Source organism: Esox lucius, chromosome 8 (assembly GCF_011004845.1).
Source record: "Esox lucius isolate fEsoLuc1 chromosome 8, fEsoLuc1.pri, whole genome shotgun sequence".
In the NCBI taxonomy this organism is placed as follows: domain Eukaryota; kingdom Metazoa; phylum Chordata; class Actinopteri; order Esociformes; family Esocidae; genus Esox; species Esox lucius.
In genome coordinates, this window is record NC_047576.1 from 32,247,452 (window position 1) to 32,271,779 (window position 24,328).

The window sequence follows — 24,328 nt, forward strand, 5'->3', positions numbered from 1 at the left end:
ATCAGGCCAAAGCACAGATTTCCACTGGTCTAATGTCCATTCCTTGTGCTTCTTGGCCCAAACAAATCTCTTCTGCTTGTTGCCTCTCCTTAGTAGTGGTTTCCTAGCAGCTACTTGACCATGAAGGCCTGATGCATGCAGTCTCCTCTTAACAGTTGTCCTAGAGATGTGTCTGCTGAAAACCATTTCAGGTGACTACCTCATGAAGCTTATTGAGGGAACACCAAGGGTTTGCAGCGCTATCAAAAAAGCAAAGAGTGGCTACTTTGAGGAATCAAAAATATAAGACATGTTTTCAGTTGTTTCACATGTTTTTGTTAAGTACATAATTCCATATGTGTTCATTCATAGTTTTGATGCCTTCAGTGAGAATCTACAATGTAAATTGTCATGAAAATAAAGAAAACGCATTGAATGAGAAGGTGTGTCCAAACTTTTGGCCTGTACTGTATATTATTACTATTTTCCACATTCTAGAATAATAGTGAATATGTCAAAACTATGAAATAACACACAAATAATCATGTAGTAAACAAATAGTGTTAAACAAATCAAAATACATTTATAATTTAGATTCTTACAAGTAGCTACCCTTTGCCTTGATGATAGCTTAGCACATGTTTTGCATTCTCTCAACCAGCTTCATGGTACTCATCTAGAATGCTTTTCCAAGAGTCTTGAAGGAGTTATGCTGAGCCCTTATTGGATGCTTTTCCTTCACTCTGTGGTCCAACACATCCAAAACCACCTCAATTGGTTTGAGGTTGAGTAGTTGTGGAGGCCAGGTCAAATAGCACTTACACAGCCTGGACATGGGTTTTGGGTTATTGTCTTCTTGAAAAACAAATATTAGCACAAACTAAATGGGATGGTGTATTGTTGCAGAATTCTGTGGTAGACATACTGGTTAAGTAAGGCTTGAATTCTAAATAAATCACAGACAGTTTAACCAGCAAAGCACCTCCAGAGCATCACACCTCCTTCTCCATGCTTCACACTAGGAACCACCTACAGTGGGGAGAACAAGTATTTCATACACACTGTTTTCACACTTACAAAGCATGTAGAGATTTTTAAATTGTATGATTTTTAAATAATTAATTTGCATTTAATTGCATGCCATAAGTATTTGATCACCTACCAACCAGTAAGAATTCTGGCTCTCACAGACCTGTTAGTTTTTCTTTACGAAGCCCTCCTGTTCTCCACTCATTACCTGTATTTACTGCACCTGTTTGAACTTGTTACCACACACTCAATCAAACAGACTCCAACCTCTCCACAATGGCCAAGACCAGAGAGCTGTGTAAGGACATCAGGGATAAAATTGTAGACCTGCACAAGGCTGGGATGGGCTACAGGACAATAGGCAAGCAGCTTGGTGAGAAGGCAACAACTGTTGGCGCAGTTATTAGAAAATGGAAGAAGTTCAAGATGACGGTCAATCTCCCTCAGTCTGGGGCTCCATGCAAGATCTCACCTCAATGATCATGAGGAAGGTGAGGGATCAGCCCAGAACTACACGACAGGACCTGGTCAATGACCTGAAGAGAGCTGGGACCACAGTCTCAAAGAAAACCATTAGTAACACACTACGCTGTCATGGATTAAAATACTGCAGCGCACGCAAGGTCCCCCTGCTCAAGCCAGCGCATGTCCAGGCCCGTCTAAAGTTTGCCAATTACCATCTGGATGATCCAGAGGAGGAATGGGAGAAGGTCATGTGGTCTAATGAGACAAAAATAGAGCTTTTTGGTCTAAACTCTACTCGCCGTGTTTGGAGGAAGAAGAAGGATGAGTACAACCCCAAGAACACCATCCCAACCGTTAAGCATGGAGGTGGAAACATCATACTTTTTTGCTTTTCTGCAAAGGGGACAGGACGACTGCACTGTATTGAGGGGAGGATGGATGGGGCCATGTATGGCGAGATCTTGGCCAACAACCTCCTTCCCTCAGTAAGAGCATTGAAGATTGGTCGTGGCTGGGTCTTCCAGCATGACAACGACCCGAAACACGCAGCCAGGGCAACTGAGGAGTGGTTCCGTAAGAAGCATCTCAAGGACCTGGAGTGGCCTAGCCAGTCTCCAGACCTGAACCTAATAGAAAATCTTTGGAGGGAGCTGAAAGTCCGTATTGCCCTGCGACAGCCCTGAAACCTGAAGGATCTGGAGGTCTGTATGGAGGATTGTGTCAAAATCCCTGCTGCAGTGTGTGCAAACCTGGTCAAGAACTACAGGAAATGTATGATCTCTGTAATTGCAACCAAAGGTTTCTGTACCAAATATTTAGTTCTGCTGTTCTGTTGTGTCATGCAATAAAATGCACATTTATTACTTAAAAATCATACAGTGTGATTTTCTGGATATTTTTTTAGATTCCGTCACTCACAGTTGAAGAGTACCTATGATAAAAATTACAGACTTCTACATGCTTTGTAAGTGGGAAAACCTGCGAAATCGGCAGTGTATCAAATACTTGTTCTCCCCACTATATGCAAAGGTTATCCGTTCACCGTATCTGTGTTTCACAAAGACACTCTTTGGAACCAAAATTCGCTAATTTAGACCTATCAGACCAAAGGACTGATATGCACCGTTCTAATGTACATTTCACATGTTTCTTGGCCCAAGCAAGTCTCTTCTTTTTATGGCTGTCCTTCAGTAGTGGTTTATTTGAAGCAATTTGACCATAAATGCCTGATTCACGCAGTCTCCTCTAATGTGTTGAAATATGTCTGTTACTTGATCTCTGTGAATGCAGGGCTGCATTCTGAGGGGCATTCTGAGGGGCAGTTGCTTGCAGAGGCTGGTAACTCACTCATGAACTTTTCTTCTGCAGCAGAGGTAACTGGGTCTTTCTTTCCTGTGGTGGTCCTCATGAGAGCCAGTTTCATCATAGCACTTGATGGTTTTTGCGACTGCACTTGAAGAAACTTTCAAAGTTCTTGACATTTTCTGTATTGACTGACCTTCATATCTTAAAGTAATGACGAACTGTCATTTCTCTGTGCTTTTTTCCGCTGTTATTGACATAATATGGACTAATGCAGTGCAGTATATTTACTACTATTGTTTGTGTGGTTTTCCCACTTAGCTGTGGAAAAGAGTACTGAATTAAATGTACATTAAATGCCTTTGTGCTTGGATCTCTTTCACAATGTGACTTTCAGTAAAAAAAAACAAAAAAACATTGGAGAGTGAACATTAAGGCTTTTTTCCAGTAAAAAGTCCTTTGTGTAAACATTTGTGTTAATCTTTTTTACTAAAGGGATGGAGGAATGGAGGGAGACGGGGAGAGAGAGGGACAGGGAGTGAGGCAGAGAGACGGACAGATTGGGGGAGAGGAAGGGAGAGGGTCTGTGTGTTCATGTTGGGTGACTGAAGTCTTGCTGTGCATGATTTGGTTTATATTTTCCCCTGCCGCCGCACGGCGATGGAGGGATGTTGACAGACGAGGGGAGACAGTAGCAATGAGGGTTTAGAGCCAGGAGTAAATGAAGTGTTTCCTCAGGCTCAGCCCTGTTACTGACCAAGCGTGGGAGCATTCAGCCTCTTGTGACAGGAGGCTGTTCAATTGCATACTCTCTCACTGTCTCTCAAACTCTCTGTGTTTCTCACACACACACACAAACACACACCGCTTCATACGCATTTTAGTCACGAGCAAGCTAACAAACTAATGTTTAAGATTTGAAAACTGAAACTGAATGACACTGAAATGATCAGAAATTGAAATACTTTAACAACAATAATAATAACCTCATTCATCATAATAGTAAGAATAATATGTATTATTATAGTAACCTAATATTAGTCCTATATACCTGTTTTAGTTTTACTGACTATGTAACTGTCATTATAGTTCGTGCAGTAACCGATGTCAACTCAAAGTCCCTTGTTCCTGTTTTGGGATGATCTAGTATACATGTGATAGATTATCCGTTCTTGTCTGTTGTGTTTTCTCCAGGACAATGAGCTGAATGACATGCTGAACTCGCTGTATGGCCTACCGGTGCCAAAGCCCTTCACCCCCGTCAACCTGAGTGTGGTAGGTACCGTAGGACTTCTGGAGCTGTGCACTGAACAGAGAAGAGATTAGACATGGGTCAAGTAGTCCCATGTTATACCTAATTATAGGTAGGTGAGAAAGAGTAAACAGTAGAAAGATAGGTTGAGGTAGGAGAGCATGCATAAGGATGACAGGAGAGAGCTAGGATGAGGGTGAAGAGAGTGAGTTCGGAGAGCAAGGATGACAGGAAAGTGTTAGGATGAGGGAAAAGAGCACGTGTTACTGTAGGAGAGCATGGATAAGGATGACAGGAGTGAGGATGAGGGACAAGAGAGCAAGTTAGGAGAGCATGGATGAGGATGACAAGAGAGAGAAGGAGAGCGCATTAGGGGGGAGGAGAGCGAGTTAGGAGAGCATGGGTAAGAATTACAGGAGAGAGGAGGAGAGATATAGGATGCGGGTGAATAAAGCAAGTTTAGGATAGCATGTACAATATAAGGTCGACTGGAGTGAGAGGAGGACAGAGGTGAAGAGACTGGGCTGACACTTTGTTTAGAACCACAAGTGGCTTTAACAGGTCTGTAAGATAAGCTGTAGCTGGTTGTCTGTTAGCCTAATGGCTGCTTTCGCAACGTATGCTAGTGTCTGCTAGTTATCACAGGCTGAAACTGCCTGTCCGTCAAACATATTTTAGCTGTCTCTGACTAGCACACTGGATTACTGGGCTTGTTTTTAAATAGCTCTTTTTCAAAAACTCCTTGGTGTAAGAGGCTTTTGGAAAGGAAAAAACAACAACACTATGGTTTTCAGTGACCTAAAAATCAGGCTTTAGGTATATTGTTTAAAAAAAGATTGTGTCATTATTTGTCATTCTATGTACTTCGATGTCTTCTTCTTTCCAGAATTTTTTATTTAGACTAATAAAAAATCAGCCAGACGTTCCCTTACTGTAATATACAATAATGCCTCTAGAGGTTGTACAATTATACCGCTCTATTCCAGTTGTCTTTATTAACTAATCAATTCATTCAAAGGTTAACAACTGGAATTGTGAAGAACATTCATTCTGACGTTTTGAGTCTGGCACGCTTTTAATACAATTCTGTTTTTCATTTCCAAGGTTCATTGAGAAAATACACCAAGAAGAGAGGTTAGGGTTCAACTGCTTTCTGGAGAAAAACCGAGTTAGATTTTTAATTGATGAAGCCGAGTCGTCCACAAAAAGAATAATTTTTAGTTTTTCTCATGGCAGCCTAGAAATAAAGATGGATTGTTGTCCTCTTTCAAGTGTGAACTTTGTTTTGCTCCCTATCTCTCACTGTGAAGACCGCTCTGTTGCATATAGCCACTGGGCAAGTATTGAGAGATTCACCCAACCAGCAGCCGGTGAGTGGAGGGAACCAGAGACTGGGGAGAGAAATAAGGGGGAAAGAGAGGAAAAGAGACAGGGAAATGTGAAGCTGCTGCTGCTGCAATAACCGCATGGGAGCTGAGGCTTTCCAATTTGGCCAAATAAGCCTGGCTATCTTTGTAAACCTCGCAAAAAAACAAACCATCCTGGGCCTTGGTGTCGGTTTCTTCTCCTCTGGAAAACAATCAAACTTTGTGAATGATTAATGGTGTTCCACGCTACTGTATTCTCTTTCTAAATATCAAAAGTCTCTTTTATGATGCATGTTTAAAGCAAAGGCAATTGTGCTCAGACAGTCTCATTGATGCCTTTCCCGTTAACCCACATTTCATGGTCTTATATAAACATAATAAAAGAAAAAAGATAAGCAAGGAAACACAGCGAGGGCCTGGGACTGATGGAACTGAAATGTTAAGACCCATGCACGCACACACGCGTATCTTCTTGCGTAACCGTCGTGTTGTGCCGTGTGTTTATAAAGCAACAGTAAGCCACCTTTCAGAAATCACACTACACCCTTTCTGGAAGTGGTGGCGTCAATGTCCCTTGACGGTTTCCGTGGGAACAGTGATGAGCCAGCATGTGAAGTGTCAGTTACTCATGCATGAATCTCAGTCGTTTATGGAGGTGAATTGTCATCAGAGGTTGTTATGGGTACTTTCCGGGTTCTTTAATCTCTCCTCCTAGGGTAATGGGCGTGGTCTGTTCTCTCTCTCTGTCCTCATCCTGAGGTTGGGTTGATACATTTGTTCCTTCTTTTTGGGGGGGGTTATTGTATGTGTATATTGTATGTCTGTACACATGCTTTTGTGTGTGTCAGATGTCATATGGTGTGGGTAAATAATAATCAAAAGGAGAGGTTGACAGACAGACAGACAGACAGGGAGACAAGGAGAGGGAGAGAGAGGGAGAGGAATGGTTAGAATGGTTAGTGTTCAAGTCCATTCTGCCTACCTGGACTTTCCCTCTCTCAGGCCTCTTTGATCCAAACACTCTACCTGCTCTGCTCCCTTAAAATGAGGTGCGCGGCACTCAAAACCTCTCAGCAATGTGTGTGTGTGTGTGTGTGTGTCTGTGAGTTCTTTTAAGGCTGAAATATAGACTGGGTTTCACACCAGAAAGATCAGCTCATCGTGGGTGGGTGTGTGTGTGTGTGTGTGTCAGTACGGACAGAACCTCCGTTATTCTCACATATAGAGGTGAACTGGATCATGGAGTGAAGTAAGGCTCTCTTTGTCTGTCTCTCTGTCTGTCTCTTTCTGTGTCTGTCTTTCTCTGACCCTGTTCTATGTGCTTTGTGTTTCCTCAGCACACCTACTTCATTGCCCCAGATATCAATGGCCTGCCCACCATCCCTGAGAGTGTAAGTCTACCATCAAGACCTACATCTCTCCCTTTCAAATAGAGCACAAAATATTGGACATTGTACATGTTGAATGAGAGGGATCCCTTAAATGTTGTTTATTTGAAATCGCTTTTAATGTGATTGGCTGTGAAATACCGCAAACCAACGCCGTAAACCGGAGAACGCTCACGTCCTCCCCACCCCACAGCGAAGGGCCGACCCCTACTGCTCAGAGAACTATGTCGTTCTGATGGCTGCCCTGTCTATCCCTTTCCCCAACGCAGAGGAACCTGACGGAGTATTTCGTGGCGGTGGACGTCAACAACATGCTGCAGCTTTACGCCAGCATGCTGCACGAGCGACGCATCATCATCACCTCCAGCAAGCTGAGCACGGTGAGTCGTAGACACGACACGGCCCGCATTATCGATGCCGGACCTCAAAGCACCCTGGCTTCTGGTCTCATTCAGGCCTGAGATGCCGGGCGGGTACAGAAACCTGCCAGGGCTCTACAGGATGGTACGGATTTGTGCAGTAACCTTCCAGGTTAAATAAGGTTTTATTAAACGTGGCATTCCAGCTCAATATTACGCCCTAAATGAGACTTAATCATTTCTGTTCTTAGTGAATGCACTTGTACAAATACTCACTGAGTTCAGTGGTCCATCTCCGGTCTATCTCCGGTTTATCTACGGTCAAGCGGGCTCCTCTATCTTCACTGTTTGACATGCAGTAAAACCAGCGCTAAACTAGGATTACGTTTGACTGTTTGTCTTCAAGCTGCTACGTTTTAATGGCCGACAAGCCCTAAATTATCAGTTATTAGATGCTCTGCCTCTTTCACATAGTTTATCAGTTATGAGGCCCTTCGTTTCTGTAGGGCTGCTAGGCCCGGGGGAGATGGCCTGTCTGTCTCTGGGCTTATCACCGTGGCTGACAGCAGAACCAAATGTTTATGACAGGGAGAGCGAGAGTACGAGTGATGTCACCCGAGCTCCTATCTCTGCCGTTCTGCTCCGGTATCTGGCTGCAGCCCGGAACGTGGAACCGTGTGTGTGTGTGTGTGTGTGTGTGTGTGTGTGTGTGTTTTTGTGTGCGTGTGTTTTTGTGCATGTGTGCGGGTTTGGCTGGGGGGCAAGGTCTCCCTGAGGATGGATTGGAGGGATCCGGGGGAGGTGGAGAGAATTACCCAACCCTCTGAGAATTTCACCTCTCTTCCCGTCCCATCCTTTCCCTCTCTCCTCCCTCCCCGCCCTCCCCCCACCCTTCAGCATGTCAGCTCCTCAGAGCTCCAGCCACGCACTCACTGACTCCCAGAGTTACTGGGTGTAAATTATCAGAGCTGTGGGTGATACGTTTTGTCAAGCAGAGGGGTGGAAGTGATATTCTGTGTGATTTACGGTTTTGCGTGGCGACAACATGTTTTCGGAGGTTTATTTAACTGATATCTCGGCAGTCCATGTAATGACGAAATTGGCTAGGCCTTCACCTCTCTGTGAGCCTTTTGTCCTTTAGAGCCTTAAGTGAATCTGTCTCTCCATCTCTCTCTCCCTCACCTCTCTCTATCCCTCCTTCTGTCCCTCCATCCCACCCTGTCTGTCTGTCCTCCATCCCATCCTGTCTGTTTGTCCGTCCTCCATCCCACCCTGTCTGTCTGTCCGTCCTCCATCCCACCCTGTCTGTCTGTCCGTCCTCCATCCCACCCTGTCTGTCTGTCCGTCCTCCATCCCACCCTGTCTGTCTGTCCGTCCTCCATCCCACCCTGTCTGTCTGTCCGTCCTTCATTCCTCCCTGTCTGTCTGTCCGTCCTCCATCCCACCCTGTCTGTCTGTCCGTCCTCCATCCCACCCTGTCTGTCTGTCCGTCCTCCATCCCACCCTGTCTGTCTGTCCGTCCTCCATCCCACCCTGTCTGTCTGTCCGTCCTCCATCCCACCCTGTCTGTCTGTCCGTCCTCCATCCCACCCTGTCTGTCTGTCCGTCCTCCATCCATGTAACTGATAGCTGTAGAATGTGTGTCCGTCTCAGTCGTCACGGCTTTGCTTTTAGAAAGTAGCTGGCCGGGAGAACAGACCCAGCTACCACTGTCCCTCCTCCGAGAGACGGAGAGACCAGGAGAGGGGAGAAGGAACGGAAAGAGAAAGACAGGAATAGAAATATGGAGAAAAAGTGCTTTGAGGGAGAGGCGGATACACAGACGATGGGAGAGTGTGTTATTAAAAAGAGTCTGAGCGACTGACTATAGACCGCATACATTATGAGGGGCTGGAGGCAGAGAGCTGTGTTAGGGCCCCTAGTGGTCCTGCTGTGCCAGTCTAGCAGAACATGGCGGCTTGACTGCAAGCGCCCAACAGCAAAGGAATAAATCATGACGGTACAACAATGCATCAGTTGACTTATTGCTGTTTTGTGACCGGAGGTGAGCGGTACCGCTGTTTTTGAGCGGCGCGTGGCGGTGCGGCGCGACGGCTGGGGCAGCCAGTGGAGCGTGCGGGCTTGTCATGCCGCCGTATAATTGTGCCGCATCAGGCCCCCTCTAACTAGTCAGCTGGGAGACCCGGTATCTTTCATCTCCCCTCCCCTGGCCTCCCCTCCCCTGGCCTCCCCTGCCCTGGCCCCCTCGGCGGGTCGTTCGGTAAAGCCCTGGCCCTGACAGCAGCCTTCTCATCATGCTGTCAGTAGTATGCTAACAAGGACCGTCCATCCACCATGGCCCTGAGTGCTGCCTTCCTGCCTGCCTGCTTGTCTGCCTGCCTGCCTGCTTGTCTGTCTGCCTGCCTGCCTGCCTCACCACCACACAGCACCTTGACCCCACAGACTGACTTATCAAACTGACTTATAGTCTGTCACCATGGAACGCTTTTTGTCCTTCTGTCTCCTATTTCTTCCTTTCTCTTTGTCAGAAGCTTTGTTACGTTCTTTCCCTCTCCGGTTCTCTTTCCTCTGTGTTGCTCTTTCCTATCTTTGTTCCTGTCTTTCCTCATAGTTTTTTCCTCCCTGTCTTTCTCTGTCCCATCCTCCCTGTAGTTGTTGTACGTAAGGTGGTTGGTTGTCTTGGTGCGTGTGTAGATGTGAGGGTGAATGTGCGAGGCCCGGTGTTACTGGGATGGACTCTGTTTCTCTGTGTCTCTGAACAAGCTGTGGGGCTCTGCTCTGACAACAGGTGTCAGCCAAAACAAGAGAGGGCAGAGCACTGGCCATTGGGTTTCTTCCCCTGCATGAGGACAGAAAGAAGGGGAGGATAGAGGAGGTGGTGAGGGTGCATGGGGTTGGAAAAAGAGCGAGGGAGCAACCGGGAAAGGGAGAACGGGAGAAACCTGCGACAAGAGAACAGGCAGAAAAGAAGATTTGAGAATTGAGGTTTGCGTATATTATTGATAGGTCCTATTTTTGCCCCAGACCAGTTTAAACCAGTTTAAGAATGGAGTTGGTGAGCTGTTTTGCCCAGCTACTCTGTGCCTCGTTGACTGCTTGCTAAAGAAATTATTATAAAGGAAGTCAACAAATTCACCTGAATAAGATAACAGATTCCTATGAGTGTTATGATGTAGTCTTTTGGTGTTTAACAACAGTCTTTGATATTTACCTGTCAGAAGCCCCCCACGTTTCCTGCTCCTATTACTGATAAACTGCATTCTTTCCAACTGCTTGTTCTCACAAATTCCTTACTAGTTCACTATGCAGTCAAAACTGTCTTGAGGCAGACCTTGCTGCGAAAACGTATTAAAAACAGGTAATTACATTGAATTAACATCAAATATTTAGGATAGTAACACCTCGTTGAATTCCACAAATTGCTGTTTCCTGTCAAAAAAGGTAAAAAAAAGATTCTTAATTCTCTCCTGTTAAAGGTAAAGAACATTGTGGTCAGTTTCTGTTTATCGGTTTCCACTGTTGTATTTTTACTAAAGCAACGATCATCACATTTGTATAAGGCTTAACATTACTGATAAATGCAACAGTTGGGGAAAGATTTCTGATGAGTAGAAGTTTAAAGAGAGAAAATGTGAATGGCAAAAGAAAGAGTGAAAAATAATTACATGGATATTTCAACCTAAATTCCCATGGTGTCATTTAATGATATGCCATTCTTTACTTTTAGCCCAGTTTGTAGTTAGCATCATTATTGTTTTCCAAATTAATTAATTAAAACAGTTATACTAGCTGCGCTGAAAAAAAGCACTTCCAACAACTGTAATAGTGGTTGTGTAGTTTACCTCAAAAAACATTTTATAGTACACTCACAGTTAGGTCCGGAAATATTTGGACACTGAAACAATTCTCCTGATTTTGGCTATGTACACCACCCCAATGGATTTGAAATGAAACAACCAAGATGCATTTGAAGTGCAGACTTTCAGCTTTCATTAAAGGGGTTGAACAAATATATTGTATGAAATGTTTAGAAATTGCAACCATTTTCATACACGGTCCCCTTATTTCAGGGGCTCAAATGTAATTGGACAAATGAACACAATCATAAATAAAATTTTCATTTTTAATACTCGAGAATTCCTTAATACTCGAGAAGTCTGGAACACGTGGACATCACCAAATGCTGGGTTTCCTCCTTTGTGATACTTTGCCAGGCCTTCACTGCAGCTGCCTTCAGTTGTTGTTTCTTTGTGGGTCTTTCTGCCTTAAGTTTTGTCTTCAGTAAGTGAAATGCACGCTCGATAGGGTTGAGATCAGGTGATTGACTGTGCCATTGCAGAGTATTCCACTTCTTTGCCTTAAAAAAATCCTGGGTTGCTTTCATAGTATGTTTAAGTTCATTGGCCATCTGTTAAGTGAAGCGGTGTCTAATTAACTTTGCTGATTTTGTCTGAATCTGAGCAGACAATATATCTCTATACATTTCAGAATTCATCCATCTGCTTCTGTCTTCTGTCACACCATTAATAAACACTAGTGACCCAGTTCCATTGGAAACCATGCATGTCCATGCCATCACACTGCCTTCACCGTGTTTTACAGATGATATGGAATGCTTCAGATAATGAGCCGTTCCTATACTTTTTTCTTCTCATCATTCTGGTACAGGTTGATCTTAGTTTCATCTGTCCAAAGAATGCTGTTCCAGAACTGGGCTGGCTTTTTTAGATGTTTTTTTGGCAAAGTCTAATTCTTAATAAGTCTTTCTATTCTTGAGGCTTATGGATGCACCTTGTGGTGAACCCTCTGTATTTGCTCTTGTGAAGTCTTCTCTTCATGGTAGATTTGGATAATGATATCTTTACCTCCTGGTGTGTTCTTCACTTGGCTGGATGTTTTGAAGGGGTTTTTCTTCACCATGGAAAGAATCATATGATCATCCACCACTGTTGTGTTCCATGGATGCCCAGGCCTTTTTGTGTTGCAGATCTCACCTGTGTGTTTTTTCTTTCTCAGAATGTACCAAACTGTTGATGTTGCCACTCCTAATGTTTTTTTGCAGCCTCAGGATGGCCTTTTTCACTTGCAATGAGAGCTGCTTTGACCGGGGTTCACAGCAACAGCTTCCAAATGCACCTGGAATCAACGCCAGACCTGCTTTATTGTTGAAGAAATAATGAAGGAATAGCCCACACCTGTCCATGAAATAGCTTTTAAGTCAATTGTCCAATTACCTTTGATCCCTTAAAACAGAGGGAACTGCATATTAATGAGCTGTAATTCCTAAACCCTTGTTCCAATTAGGATTTGAATACCCACAAAATGAAAGCTGAAAGACTGCACTTATTCATTATTTAACTGTAACATGACTATATTTTGGTAAACAGGCAAAATAATAAAACTTGTGTTAGTGTCCAATTATTTCCAGACCTAACTATATTTTCAAATTTCCTAGTTTTCCTTGTCAGTTATTTCACAAATGGTATCAATCTGCATCGATTTCCTGCCCCAAAGGGAATATTGCATTTACTTTCTTGTGCATTCTTAGATGATAAATTTGTAGTCCTGTATTTTCAATATGGTCAGTTTGTGTGTTCAGTAGTCAGTTCTCTATCAGTTCCTAGTATTGTATCTTTATTAGAACACTAGAACTGATTGTATCTTTAAACTGGTCAGTTTCTCTAACAGTGTCTAGTGCTATATCTTTAATGTGGTCAGTGTCCCTCTTTCAGTTTCTAATGCTGTGTCTTTAATGTGGTCAGTTTCTCTCAGTTTCTAATGCTGTATCTTTAATGTGGTAGGGTTCTCACATTTTCTAATGCTGTATCTTTAATCTGGTCTGTTTCTCACTTTCAGTTTCTAATGCTTTATCTTTAATCTAGTCAGTTTCTCTCTTTCAGTTTTTAATGCTATATCTTTAATCTGGTCAGTTTCTCTCTTTCAGTTTCTAATGCTGTATCTTTAATGTGGTAGGGTTCTCACATTTTCTAATGCTGTATCTTTAATCTGGTCTGTTTCTCACTTTCAGTTTCTAATGCTTTATCTTTAATCTAGTCAGTTTCTCTCTTTCAGTTTTTAATGCTATATCTTTAATCTGGTCAGTTTCTCTCTTTCAGTTTCTAGTGCTGTATCTTTAATGTGGTCAGTTTTTGTGAGTGCTGCCAGGGCTTAGGAGAGCTGTCAGGGCTAGATGGGCTCTGGTGCCTTCAGAAGCAGGCTGTTGCTGTATAATCTCTGACCCATCTGAGACACACACACACACGCAGTCTCACACAGACAGAGGCTGAGGCACCTCATTACTGGGAGAAACCCAGGTCCCAGAGGGTTAGGGCCAGCACCTAAACAGGCCTAATCCAGTATTTGTTCTTGGGGACTGTATCTGATTCTCCATTGAATGGAATATTAAGCACCAGGTCTTTTGTGGAGCGTGTAAGCCATTTGGCTCTATACATCTATTATTTATTAGCCTGGCAAATATTTTATTAGTCTCCACGCCCCCCACTACCTACTCTCTGGTGAAGCCCCTGAGAAAGAATGACAGACAGAATGACAGACAGAATGACACAGAATGGAAGGCAGACAGACTAAAAGGCAGACAGACTAAAAGGCAGACAGATCAGCGAGAAGGACTGATGAGCGAGAAGGACAGAGCAGCAAGGACAGAAAGAATGACGAAGACAGAATGAAAGAGAGACCATTCTCCTGTTCTCATTTTCTTGTTATTGAATGGTGTTTGAACCTCTTTGTGTAGCTGACTGAAAACACTGGGATGTGTGGGGTTGGATGTGAGAGGAAGCATGTGCGCTATGCCTTCACTACAACCTTATCTCCTTCCTCCCTGGTAGACCGGTGGAGAGGAGGAACAAATCACATCTAATTTTAGCTTTTAAAATATGTATCTTAGTTTCAGTAGGAGCCCCTTCCTTCCATCCCCTCATGCTTACAAGAGAGGTATTCTGTCTCTTCCCTTTTAACCTCAGAGTAAAGCAGGCCAATTGGGGGCTAAGTGAGCCTCACCTTGAGGCCTTGCTGTGGCTGAGATAATTGGAGTTTGTTAGCTAGTTTTTCTGTCCCATTACCTCCTGGTATCAACGGCTGAGACTCCTCTGTCTGTCTCCCTGAGGAGAACCGTGTGTGTGTCCATAGGAGAAGCCCTCCACCGCTGATCCACTGGCCTCTCTTCATCATTATTGAATAGGTTTACTGTCACCGTTTACCGGGCGAGGGGAGCACCTCAGCACAGCTTTCATACGCTCGCATTAATATTCATTCCATCTATTTCATTTCCTCCTTCGAAAAAAAGGTGTTTGCTGGGGAATTGAATCTGACAGAAATGTGGCATTGTTGTTATTTATTTGAAGAAGGCGGCAAGTGGATATGCATATGCAGATATGTGGTGCAAGACACCAATTAAAAGTTGATTAAGACCTAACAGCAGTGGGACTCTGGGAGAGAATGCAGGAAAGTAAATTATTGCTCCTTTATCTCTAAATGATACCAGTTGAACCTCCAACTCCGCAAGCCCAGCTGGTGGGAGAAAAGAGAAGGTCGGTTCAGTTCAGTCTCCGAGCTTGGCTGTGTTCACTTGCTTGCCGGTCAATTGTGACATTGTGTGTGTCAGTGAGCAAGAGGTCTTCTGTTTGTGTGTGTGTGTGTGTGTGTGGTTCACACGTTGCTATGAAGCTCCAAGCGTAGTGCCTGCTCCCTGGTCCCGGTGGGATCGGCCCAGCCCGTAGCGTTAGCGGTCTCTCTTGGCTAACTCATGTTTCATTCTTTGGCAATTTGCCCTAATGAAGTCCCAGTGGAGCCCTCAGACCACTGTTCTCTTTCCATATTTAATCATGTTATTTTAATCTGCAGGGTGAGGTAGCTAGCTAGCCTGTGTGTCTGAGGGTGTGTGTGTCTGAGGGTGTGTGTGTGTCTGAGGGTGTGTGTGTGTCTGAGGGTGTGTGTGTGTGTCTGAGGGTGTGTGTGTGTGTCTGAGTGTGTGTGTGTGTGTTTGTGTGTGTGTGTGTGTGTGTGTGTGTGTGTGTTTGTGTGTGTGTGTGTGTGTGTGTGTGTGTTTGTGTCTGAGGGTGTGTGTGTGTTTGTGTCTGAGGGTGTGTGTGTGTTTGTGTCTGAGGGTGTGTGTGTGTGTGTTTGTGTGTGTGTCTGTGTCTGTGTCTGTGTCTGTGTGTGTGTCTGTGTCTGTGTCTGTGTGTGTGTGTGAGGGTGTGTGTCTGAGGGTGTGTGTCTGAGGATGTGTGTGTGTGTCATTACAATGAATAGGTCATCAGGAGATGGGGGAGAGCCCAACAGATAAAACTCGGGTCATAGTCCTTACCCATCTATTTGTCTTTTTCCATGAAATCCTAAAAGAGAATGGAAATGTTCTTTTTAAATACACACTGATACTTTTTCATGTGTGTTTCTTCATTGGTAACTTATTGTAGAATGAAAAGAACGATTTCATAGGCCAAAACACTGTCGTTCAGCATCAACGTACCTTTGTCATTGTTGTTAAATAACGGTGGTTCATGTGTTGAGGTTCAGGTCTTTGTCACCTGTCTGGCAGTCAGACTTTTGTTTAGTTTCATTTCTTCATTGTTGTGTATCCGTCACAGGGTTACACACACGCACACACAAACACACACACCATTCTTGCATGATTGATATCCATCTTTCAGTCTCTATCTTTTATTTCACCTGCTATCTGTGTGTGTGCGTGCGTGCGTGCGCGTGTGTGTGTGTGCATGCACTATATGACACTGCTTTCAAAGCTGGCGTGTCAAGCCGGAGTCCTGTGTTGTTGTGATGAAAGCGACGCTACGCACCGGGAACCGTGACACACCGTGACACACCGGATCATACGGCCTCTTCCCCGAACAGCGTTTTCCAACACCACCTTGTGTGTTTTTGTTTTCGGGTTTGAACGTTTCGCTGCCGAAACTCCTTGAGAGGTACGGCGGGATGACATCATCCTACACGACGGAGCCACGTGTCACCTTGTTCTGTTTGTCCCTCTCATCCCCCTGTAGTTAACGGCATGCGTCCATGGCTCGGCCTCCATGCTGTTCCCCATGTACTGGCAACACATTTACATCCCTGTGCTGCCTCCACATCTGCTGGACTACTGCTGGTAAGACTGCACTACTGGACACACATATATACATACATACATACATACACACACACACACACACACACACACACACACACACACACACACACATATACATACATACATACACACACATATACATACATACACACATACACACACACACACACACATATACATACATACATACATACATACACACACATATACATACATACATACACACACATATACATACATACATACACACACACACACACATACATACATACATACATACACACACACACACACACATATACATACATACATACACACACACACACACACACACACACACACATATACATACATACATACACACACATATACATACATACATACATACACATACATATACATACATACACACACACACACACACTTATACATACATACATACATACACACACATACATACATACACACACACACACACACACACATATACATACATACATACATACATACATACATACACACACACATATACATACATACATACATACACACACACATATACATACATACATACACATACATACATACACACATTCACATACGTACACATACATACACACACATATACATATACATACATACATATACACACACATACACACACCTACACAAACATATACACACACATACACGAAAGATGGACTTTCAAACTGAAGTCAGGCTGAAGACTTTTGCACAGTACTGTATATGTAATTCCTTGAGCCGGTCAGGGCAATGTTTGTGTCTTTGTGTCCGGGGGATTTCATTACAATTGAGGGTGTTAAGGTTTTGTGATTTAAGTCAAAATCATTGTGGCAATTCTGCAAGTTGAATTTCATTGATTTGTTGTTTGACAGTCATAGGATGAAAGTTGCAAAATGTTGGAGGAATTCAGACATGACGTTATCATCATTTTAGAACTAGCCCAACATGCCAATAAATCAGCTCAATCTACTTTTTTGGTTTCATCAAGTTCCTGCCATCTTGGATCAATAAATGGAATCATGTGCGGTGTGCTAATCCCGATATGAAAAGAAAGACTGGTCAGGAGCATTGTTAAATATGGCAAACTTAGCAGTTTACTTTCCTGGTACAAGGAGACTGCCACCTTTGACCACTTTGCCATTCCAACCCATTCCACACTGGATGTTGACAGAAGCTGATTATTTCAAAGTATTTGTTACACACATTTTGACAATTTGGGTTTTATCCAGGAATTAAGTTAATGGTTCCAAGTCGGCGCCAGAATATGGCACCAGCAGTGGAATAAGATTTATATACATTAGTCGTAGTAGAACATTATTGTCATATAAATGTACTGTAATGTTTTCCCTGCATCAGATAATCAAACATCTAGCCAATTACATTAGGAGCCCCTAAACAGAGTTAGCAATGTCTATTACTGTGCCGTGTGTTTGTGCGTCTGTGTATGTGCTCGTTTGTATGTGTGTGTTTGCGCGTGTGTGTTTGTGCTCATTTTTATGCGTGTTTGTGCATGTGCGTGCATGTGTTCTTGTGTGTGTGTGCGCTTGCGTGTGTGCGCATGCGTGTCTGTGTGTGTGTGCTCATGTGTGTGTGTGTGTGTGTGTCTGCACATGAAAGGGAGCAGTTACAGTATTGTGACAGACTACCAGCTGTGTAGTTGAGAGAAAGAACAGAACTTATTAACTAGCTAACCTGATTGAGGCAGCGGCCACAGAACAGAAGAGCCCCCCCCCCACACACACACACACACACGCACACAAACACACACACTCCCATCCCTGCCCAGCCTGGGGCTCGGTGCTGTTCCCCAGTCAGAGTAATCAGGTTGGCCTGGTGGGGAGTGGGCGGCGGTGGTTTCGGGGAAGTGTGTGAGGCGTTAATGATGTTAGACGGTGCAGGCATGTCCTCCCTCACACTCCCCGCTGCCAGCTGATTGGCTTACAGGACAGCTCTGAGGCTTGGCATTGGATTTCTGGTAAATGCTATATGTCTCATTGCAGACTAGTTGTTAATATTAGGAATTGAACAAGGGTATCCTGTTCTATAATAACCCTACCTGATGAAGAGGGTTTCCTTAAAGCCATAGTGACGTCACTGTAGAAAATATATATGTTTTTACATATTAGGTTTTTGATTTTGTTAATCTTTTTGTTTACATGTAATTTAGCAGGTGCTCCTACCCAGAGATGACTTTTAGTTGAGGCAACAACATATCACAGTGAAAGTTCAATTGTAGCCTGTGCTAGTAGTCAAAATAAACCTAATTTTTTTACCAGTCATTTCAGTACATAATTATATCCTGACTCATCATATTTTAAATTCTTCTCTCCATAGTGCCCCGATGCCTTATCTGGTGGGAGTTCATTTCAGTCTTCTGGAGGTACATCAATCACACACACATCATATTAAATCACAATCTTTCCCACTGTATATTATTGAAATGATTATTTGGTTATTCAGTCTTTTGCATCTTTTCATATCTGCTATTTAAATGCATTTGTCGCTGTGGAGTAGATGTGTGCAGTCTGCATGTGTGATCAAACAGCTGTGATTGCAGCTGTGAGAATGAATTAAACTGTTCAATTCTCCACACTATTTGGAATTTTAATGATGCAATATTTACTTTGACGCATCCAACACTGGGAACAAAATCAAAAGAGTATTGACAATGTTTTCTCCTCTTCTGTCATTTTGCTTGTGTTGTGGCTGCTCACTGAAACATTCAGGAATATAAAAGCAGAGAGAGACACGAGAGGAAGAGTCTGAGAGAGGAGAGTTTTCACAAACAAAAGGCTTTTGTGCTTCATTATTGAAAGCTGGTGTGTTGGTCGGGGAACCATCACTGTGTGTGTGTGTGTGTGTGTGTGTGTGTCATCCTGTACCATTGACAGACCTTATCTCCTGCATAATTATACCAGTGTAAATGTTCCTTGTCAGTAAGTCTTCCAACTGGTGCACTAAACAAAGAGTTTTTACGAGACGTGTGTGTAACGACAGTATAATGACCTGGGTGTTATTAAAAACACTCCCTAAATATTACAGGCTCATCACCTGTGTGTCTCTGTAGAGAGTGGCTCATCACCTGTGTGACTCTGTAGAGAGTGGCTCATCACCTGCATGCCTCTGTAGAGAGTGGCTCATCACCTGTGTGTCTCTGTAGAGAGTGGCTCATCACCTGTGTGCCTCTGTAGAGAGTGGCTCATCACCTGTGTGCCACTGTAGAGAGTGGCTCATCACCTGTGTGCCTCTGTAGAGAGTGGCTCATCACCTGTGTGCCTCTGTAGAGAGTGGCTCATCACCTGTGTGTCTCTGTAGAGAGTGGCTCATCACCTGTGTGTCTCTGTAGAGAGTGGCTCATCACCTGTGTGCCTCTGTAGAGAGTGGCTCATCACCTGTGTGTCTCTGTAGAGAGTGGCTCATCACCTGTGTGTCTCTAGAGAGCGGCTCATCACCTGTGTGCCTCTGTAGAGAGCGGCTCATCACCTGTGTGTCTCTGTAGAGAGCGGCTCATCACCTGTGTGCCTCTGTAGAGAGCGGCTCATCACCTGTGTGTCTCTGTAGAGAGCGGCTCATCACCTGTGTGTCTCTGTAGAGAGCGGCTCATCACCTGTGTGTCTCTGTAGAGAGCGTTTCATCACCTGTGTGTCTCTGTAGAGAGCGGCTCATCACCTGTGTGTCTCAGTAGAGAGTGGCTCATCACCTGTGTGCCTCTGTAGAGAGTGGCTCATCACCTGTGTGCCTCTGTAGAGAGTGGCTCATCACCTGTGTGCCTCTGTAGAGAGTGGCTCATCACCTGTGTGTCTCTGTAGAGAGTGGCTCATCACCTGTGTGCCTCTGTAGAGAGTGGCTCATCACCTGTGTGCCTCTGTAGAGAGTGGCTCATCACCTGTGTGCCTCTGTAGAGAGTGGCTCATCACCTGTGTGCCTTTGTAGAGAGTGGCTCATCACCTGTGTGTCTCTGTAGAGAGTGGCTCATCACCTGTGTGTCTCTGTAGAGAGTGGCTCATCACCTGTGTGCCTCTGTAGAGAGTGGCTCATCACCTGTGTGTCTCTGTAGAGAGTGGCTCATCACCTGTGTGTCTCTAGAGAGCGGCTCATCACCTGTGTGCCTCTGTAGAGAGCGGCTCATCACCTGTGTGTCTCTGTAGAGAGCGGCTCATCACCTGTGTGCCTCTGTAGAGAGCGGCTCATCACCTGTGTGTCTCTGTAGAGAGCGGCTCATCACCTGTGTGTCTCTGTAGAGAGCGGCTCATCACCTGTGTGTCTCTGTAGAGAGCGTTTCATCACCTGTGTGTCTCTGTAGAGAGCGGCTCATCACCTGTGTGCCTCTGTAGAGAGCGGCTCATCACCTGTGTGTCTCTGTAGAGAGCGGCTCATCACCTGTGTGTCTCTGTAGAGAGCGGCTCATCACCTGTGTGTCTCTGTAGAGAGCGTTTCATCACCTGTGTGTCTCGGTAGAGAGCGGCTCATCACCTGTGTGTCTCAGTAGAGAGTGGCTCATCACCTGTGTGCCTCTGTAGAGAGTGGCTCATCACTTGTGTGTCTCTGTAGAGAGTGGCTCATCACCTGTGTGTCTCTAGAGAGCGGCTCATCACCTGTGTGCCTCTGTAGAGAGCGGCTCATCACCTGTGTGTCTCTGTAGAGAGCGGCTCATCACCTGTGTGCCTCTGTAGAGAGCGGCTCATCACCTGTGTGTCTCTGTAGAGAGCGGCTCATCACCTGTGTGTCTCTGTAGAGAGCGTTTCATCACCTGTGTGTCTCTGTAGAGAGCGGCTCATCACCTGTGTGTCTCAGTAGAGAGTGGCTCATCACCTGTGTGCCTCTGTAGAGAGTGGCTCATCACCTGTGTGCCTCTGTAGAGAGTGGCTCATCACCTGTGTGCCTCTGTAGAGAGTGGCTCATCACCTGTGTGCCTCTGTAGAGAGTGGCTCATCACCTGTGTGCCTCTGTAGAGAGTGGCTCATCACCTGTGTGCCTCTGTAGAGAGTGGCTCATCACCTGTGTGCCTCTGTAGAGAGTGGCTCATCACCTGTGTGTCTCTGTAGAGAGTGGCTCATCACCTGTGTGTCTCTGTAGAGAGTGGCTCATCACCTGTGTGCCTCTGTAGAGAGTGGCTCATCACCTGTGTGTCTCTGTAGAGAGTGGCTCATCACCTGTGTGTCTCTAGAGAGCGGCTCATCACCTGTGTGCCTCTGTAGAGAGCGGCTCATCACCTGTGTGTCTCTGTAGAGAGCGGCTCATCACCTGTGTGCCTCTGTAGAGAGCGGCTCATCACCTGTGTGTCTCTGTAGAGAGCGGCTCATCACCTGTGTGTCTCTGTAGAGAGCGGCTCATCACCTGTGTGTCTCTGTAGAGAGCGTTTCATCACCTGTGTGTCTCTGTAGAGAGCGGCTCATCACCTGTGTGTCTCAGTAGAGAACGGCTCATCACCTGTGTGTCTCTGTAGAGAGCGGCTCATCACCTGTGTGTCTCTGTAGAGAGCGGCTCATCACCTGTGTGTCTCTGTAGAGAGCGGCTCATCACCTGTGTGTCTCTGTAAAAAGTGGCTCATCTCCTGTGTGTCTCTGTAGAGAGTGCGTAGCAGATCACTAGAGGACGTGGTGATTCTGAATGTGGACACAAACACACTGGAGAGTGCACAGGATGACTTGCAGGACCTTCCCAGCGAAGTGGTGAGTACACACACGTCACCTCATACACACACACATTTGCTCACACACTTGTCATGCCGCACTCATTTGAATTAGTCTATTTGAAAACATAAACAGCATATATGTCATTTGGCAGGTAGCCTAGCGGTCAAAGCGTCTGACCATACCAAAAGATTGCTACGTTGAATCGCTGAGCGAGGCGGTTTTATAAACATTACTGTGTGACATTTCTTTTGCCCTCTTACAAAAGATGCCAATTACTTTTTGGACAGTGCAAACAATTCTGGTTGCTTTTATTCTATTACTTTTCATGTACACTACTGTTCAAAAGTTTGGGGTCACTTAGAAATGTCCTTGTTTTCCATGGAAACATACACACATGAAACATACATTAACATTAGAAATAATGATTTTTAACTGATAAAATAATTGTGTCCTTCAAACTTTTCTGTTGTTGATAAACCTCAGTTTTCAGCATTTAAAGCCTTGTAGACCTTGGGCAATCTAGTTGACAGTTTGTTGAGGTAATCTGGCATTTCATCCCATGCTTCCTTTAGCACCTCCCACAAGTTGGATTAGCTCGATGGGCACGTTTTATGTACAAGACGGTAAAGCTGCTTCTACAACAGCTCAGTAGGGTTGAGATCCGGTGACTGTGCTGCCACTCCATTATCAACAGTATACCAGCTGATTGATTCTTCCTTAAATAGTTCTTACATAATTTGGCGCTGTGCTCTGGGTCATTGTCCTGTTGTAGGAGGAAACTGGCTCCAATCAAGCACAGTCCAGTGTGTGGCATGGTGTTGCAAAATGGAGAGATTGCGTACCTACTTCAAGATCCCTTTTACCCTGTACAACTTTCCCACTTTACCATGACCAAAGCTTACTCAGACCATCACATTTAGTCCACCATGCTTAACAGATGGTCCTCCCTACACATTTTAATTTGGTCTGCATCTCACAAATGTTCTTCCTTGTGATCCGAACACCTCAAACTTTGGTCTGTCCATAACACTTTATTCCAATCTTCCTCTGTCCAGTGTCTGTGTTCTCATATTAATCTTTCCTTTATATTGGCCAGTCTGAGATATGTCTTTTTCTTTGTAACTCTGTCTAGAAGGCCAGCATCCCTGAGTCGCCTCTTCTCTGTTAACACTGAGACTGGTGTTTGGTGGGTTCTATTTAATGAAGCTGCCAGTTGAGGACATGTGAGGCATCTGTTTCTTAAACTAGACACTCTAATGTATTTGTCTTCTTGCTCAGTTGTGCACTGGGGCCTCCCACACCTCATTCTATTCTGGTTAGAGACAGTTTGCCCTGTTCTGTACAGGGAGTAGTACACAGCATTGTCCGAGATCTTCAGTATCTTGGCAGTTTCTCGCATGGAACAGCCTTAATTATTCAGAACTAAAAAAGACTGACAGGTTTTAGAAGAAAATTCTTTGTTTCTGGCCATTTTGAGCCTGTAATAGAACCCACAAACACTGATGCTGAAGATATTCAACTAGTCTAAAGAAGGTTTTATTGCTTCTTTAATCAAGCACAACCATTTTCAGCTGTGCAAACAATTGCAAAAGGGTTATCTAATTATCAATAAGCCTTTAAAACGATAAACTTGGATTAGCAAACAAGGAAGCTGTGAAAGCAAGGACATTTTTAAGTAACCCCATACTTCTGAATAGTGGTGTACGGTATACACATATTGTAATACTATATATGCAAGTGATTTTGACCAGGGAACAGATAGCTCCCCGTTCTCCACACACTGAGGCTGCCCGTGACAGCTGACACAGGGCAACAACTTGCTAGCTGTTCTGTCCTTGACATTGTTAGCCTGCAATTCGAAGGTCACGTACTGTCAGCCTGAACAGGGCTAAGACACATACACAAGCACTGCAAGCTTGAATTGATAGCAGAGGCTGTTAAGGCCTTATATGACACACGCTGAAAATGCAAGCTCCGTTCGTCATCCATCAGATCTATGGAAACATCTCTCCCCTTCATCTCCCTCTATCTCTCCTTCCATCTCTCTTTCTAGTTCCTGCTCATATCCCTCTGTTCTAATCATTATTCCTCAAAGGCTGCTTTTCTGCCTGCCTAGTGGCCCGTCTCTGGGAACAACAGAGCGAAAAAAAACCTGGGGTTTGAGAAAGGGACGTAGGGAGAGGAGGAGGAGGAATAGAGACTGTGGTTTGAGAAGCAGAGAAAAAGGAAGAGAAGAAGGGGGCCAATTATCAGTGGTGTCTCTGCAGCCACCTGCCAGTTCTGTCTCTTTAATTAATGTAGTGCTGACACCGGTCAGTGCAACAGGAAACCAGGTCCTCCCGCACGCAGACACAGAAACACACCCAAGAGCCTGTTTGTTTTTCCCTCTCTAGGGGGGGATTTAAAACTCTTGTTGTGTGTGTCTGT

At 44.6% G+C, this 24,328-nt stretch overlaps 1 protein-coding gene across 6 annotated transcripts in view; it reads left to right on the forward strand.

Moving 5' to 3' along the window:
* The window catches only part of dennd1b (DENN/MADD domain containing 1B), a 137,569-nt gene that overhangs the window by 69,450 nt on the left and 43,791 nt on the right, over window positions 1-24,328 (forward strand). For 5 of the 6 annotated variants that reach the window (XM_010901905.3, XM_010901906.3, XM_020049122.3 and 2 more), the window contains exons 7-13: window positions 3,970-4,050; window positions 5,338-5,397; window positions 6,732-6,785; window positions 7,052-7,162; window positions 16,159-16,259; window positions 18,600-18,645; window positions 21,836-21,937. In XM_010901905.3, the coding sequence (XP_010900207.2) occupies window positions 3,970-4,050; window positions 5,338-5,397; window positions 6,732-6,785; window positions 7,052-7,162; window positions 16,159-16,259; window positions 18,600-18,645; window positions 21,836-21,937 (555 nt within the window). The remainder of the gene's footprint in view (window positions 1-3,969; window positions 4,051-5,337; window positions 5,398-6,731; window positions 6,786-7,051; window positions 7,163-16,158; window positions 16,260-18,599; window positions 18,646-21,835; window positions 21,938-24,328) is intronic. The other variant, XM_010901907.3, reaches the window with a different exon arrangement.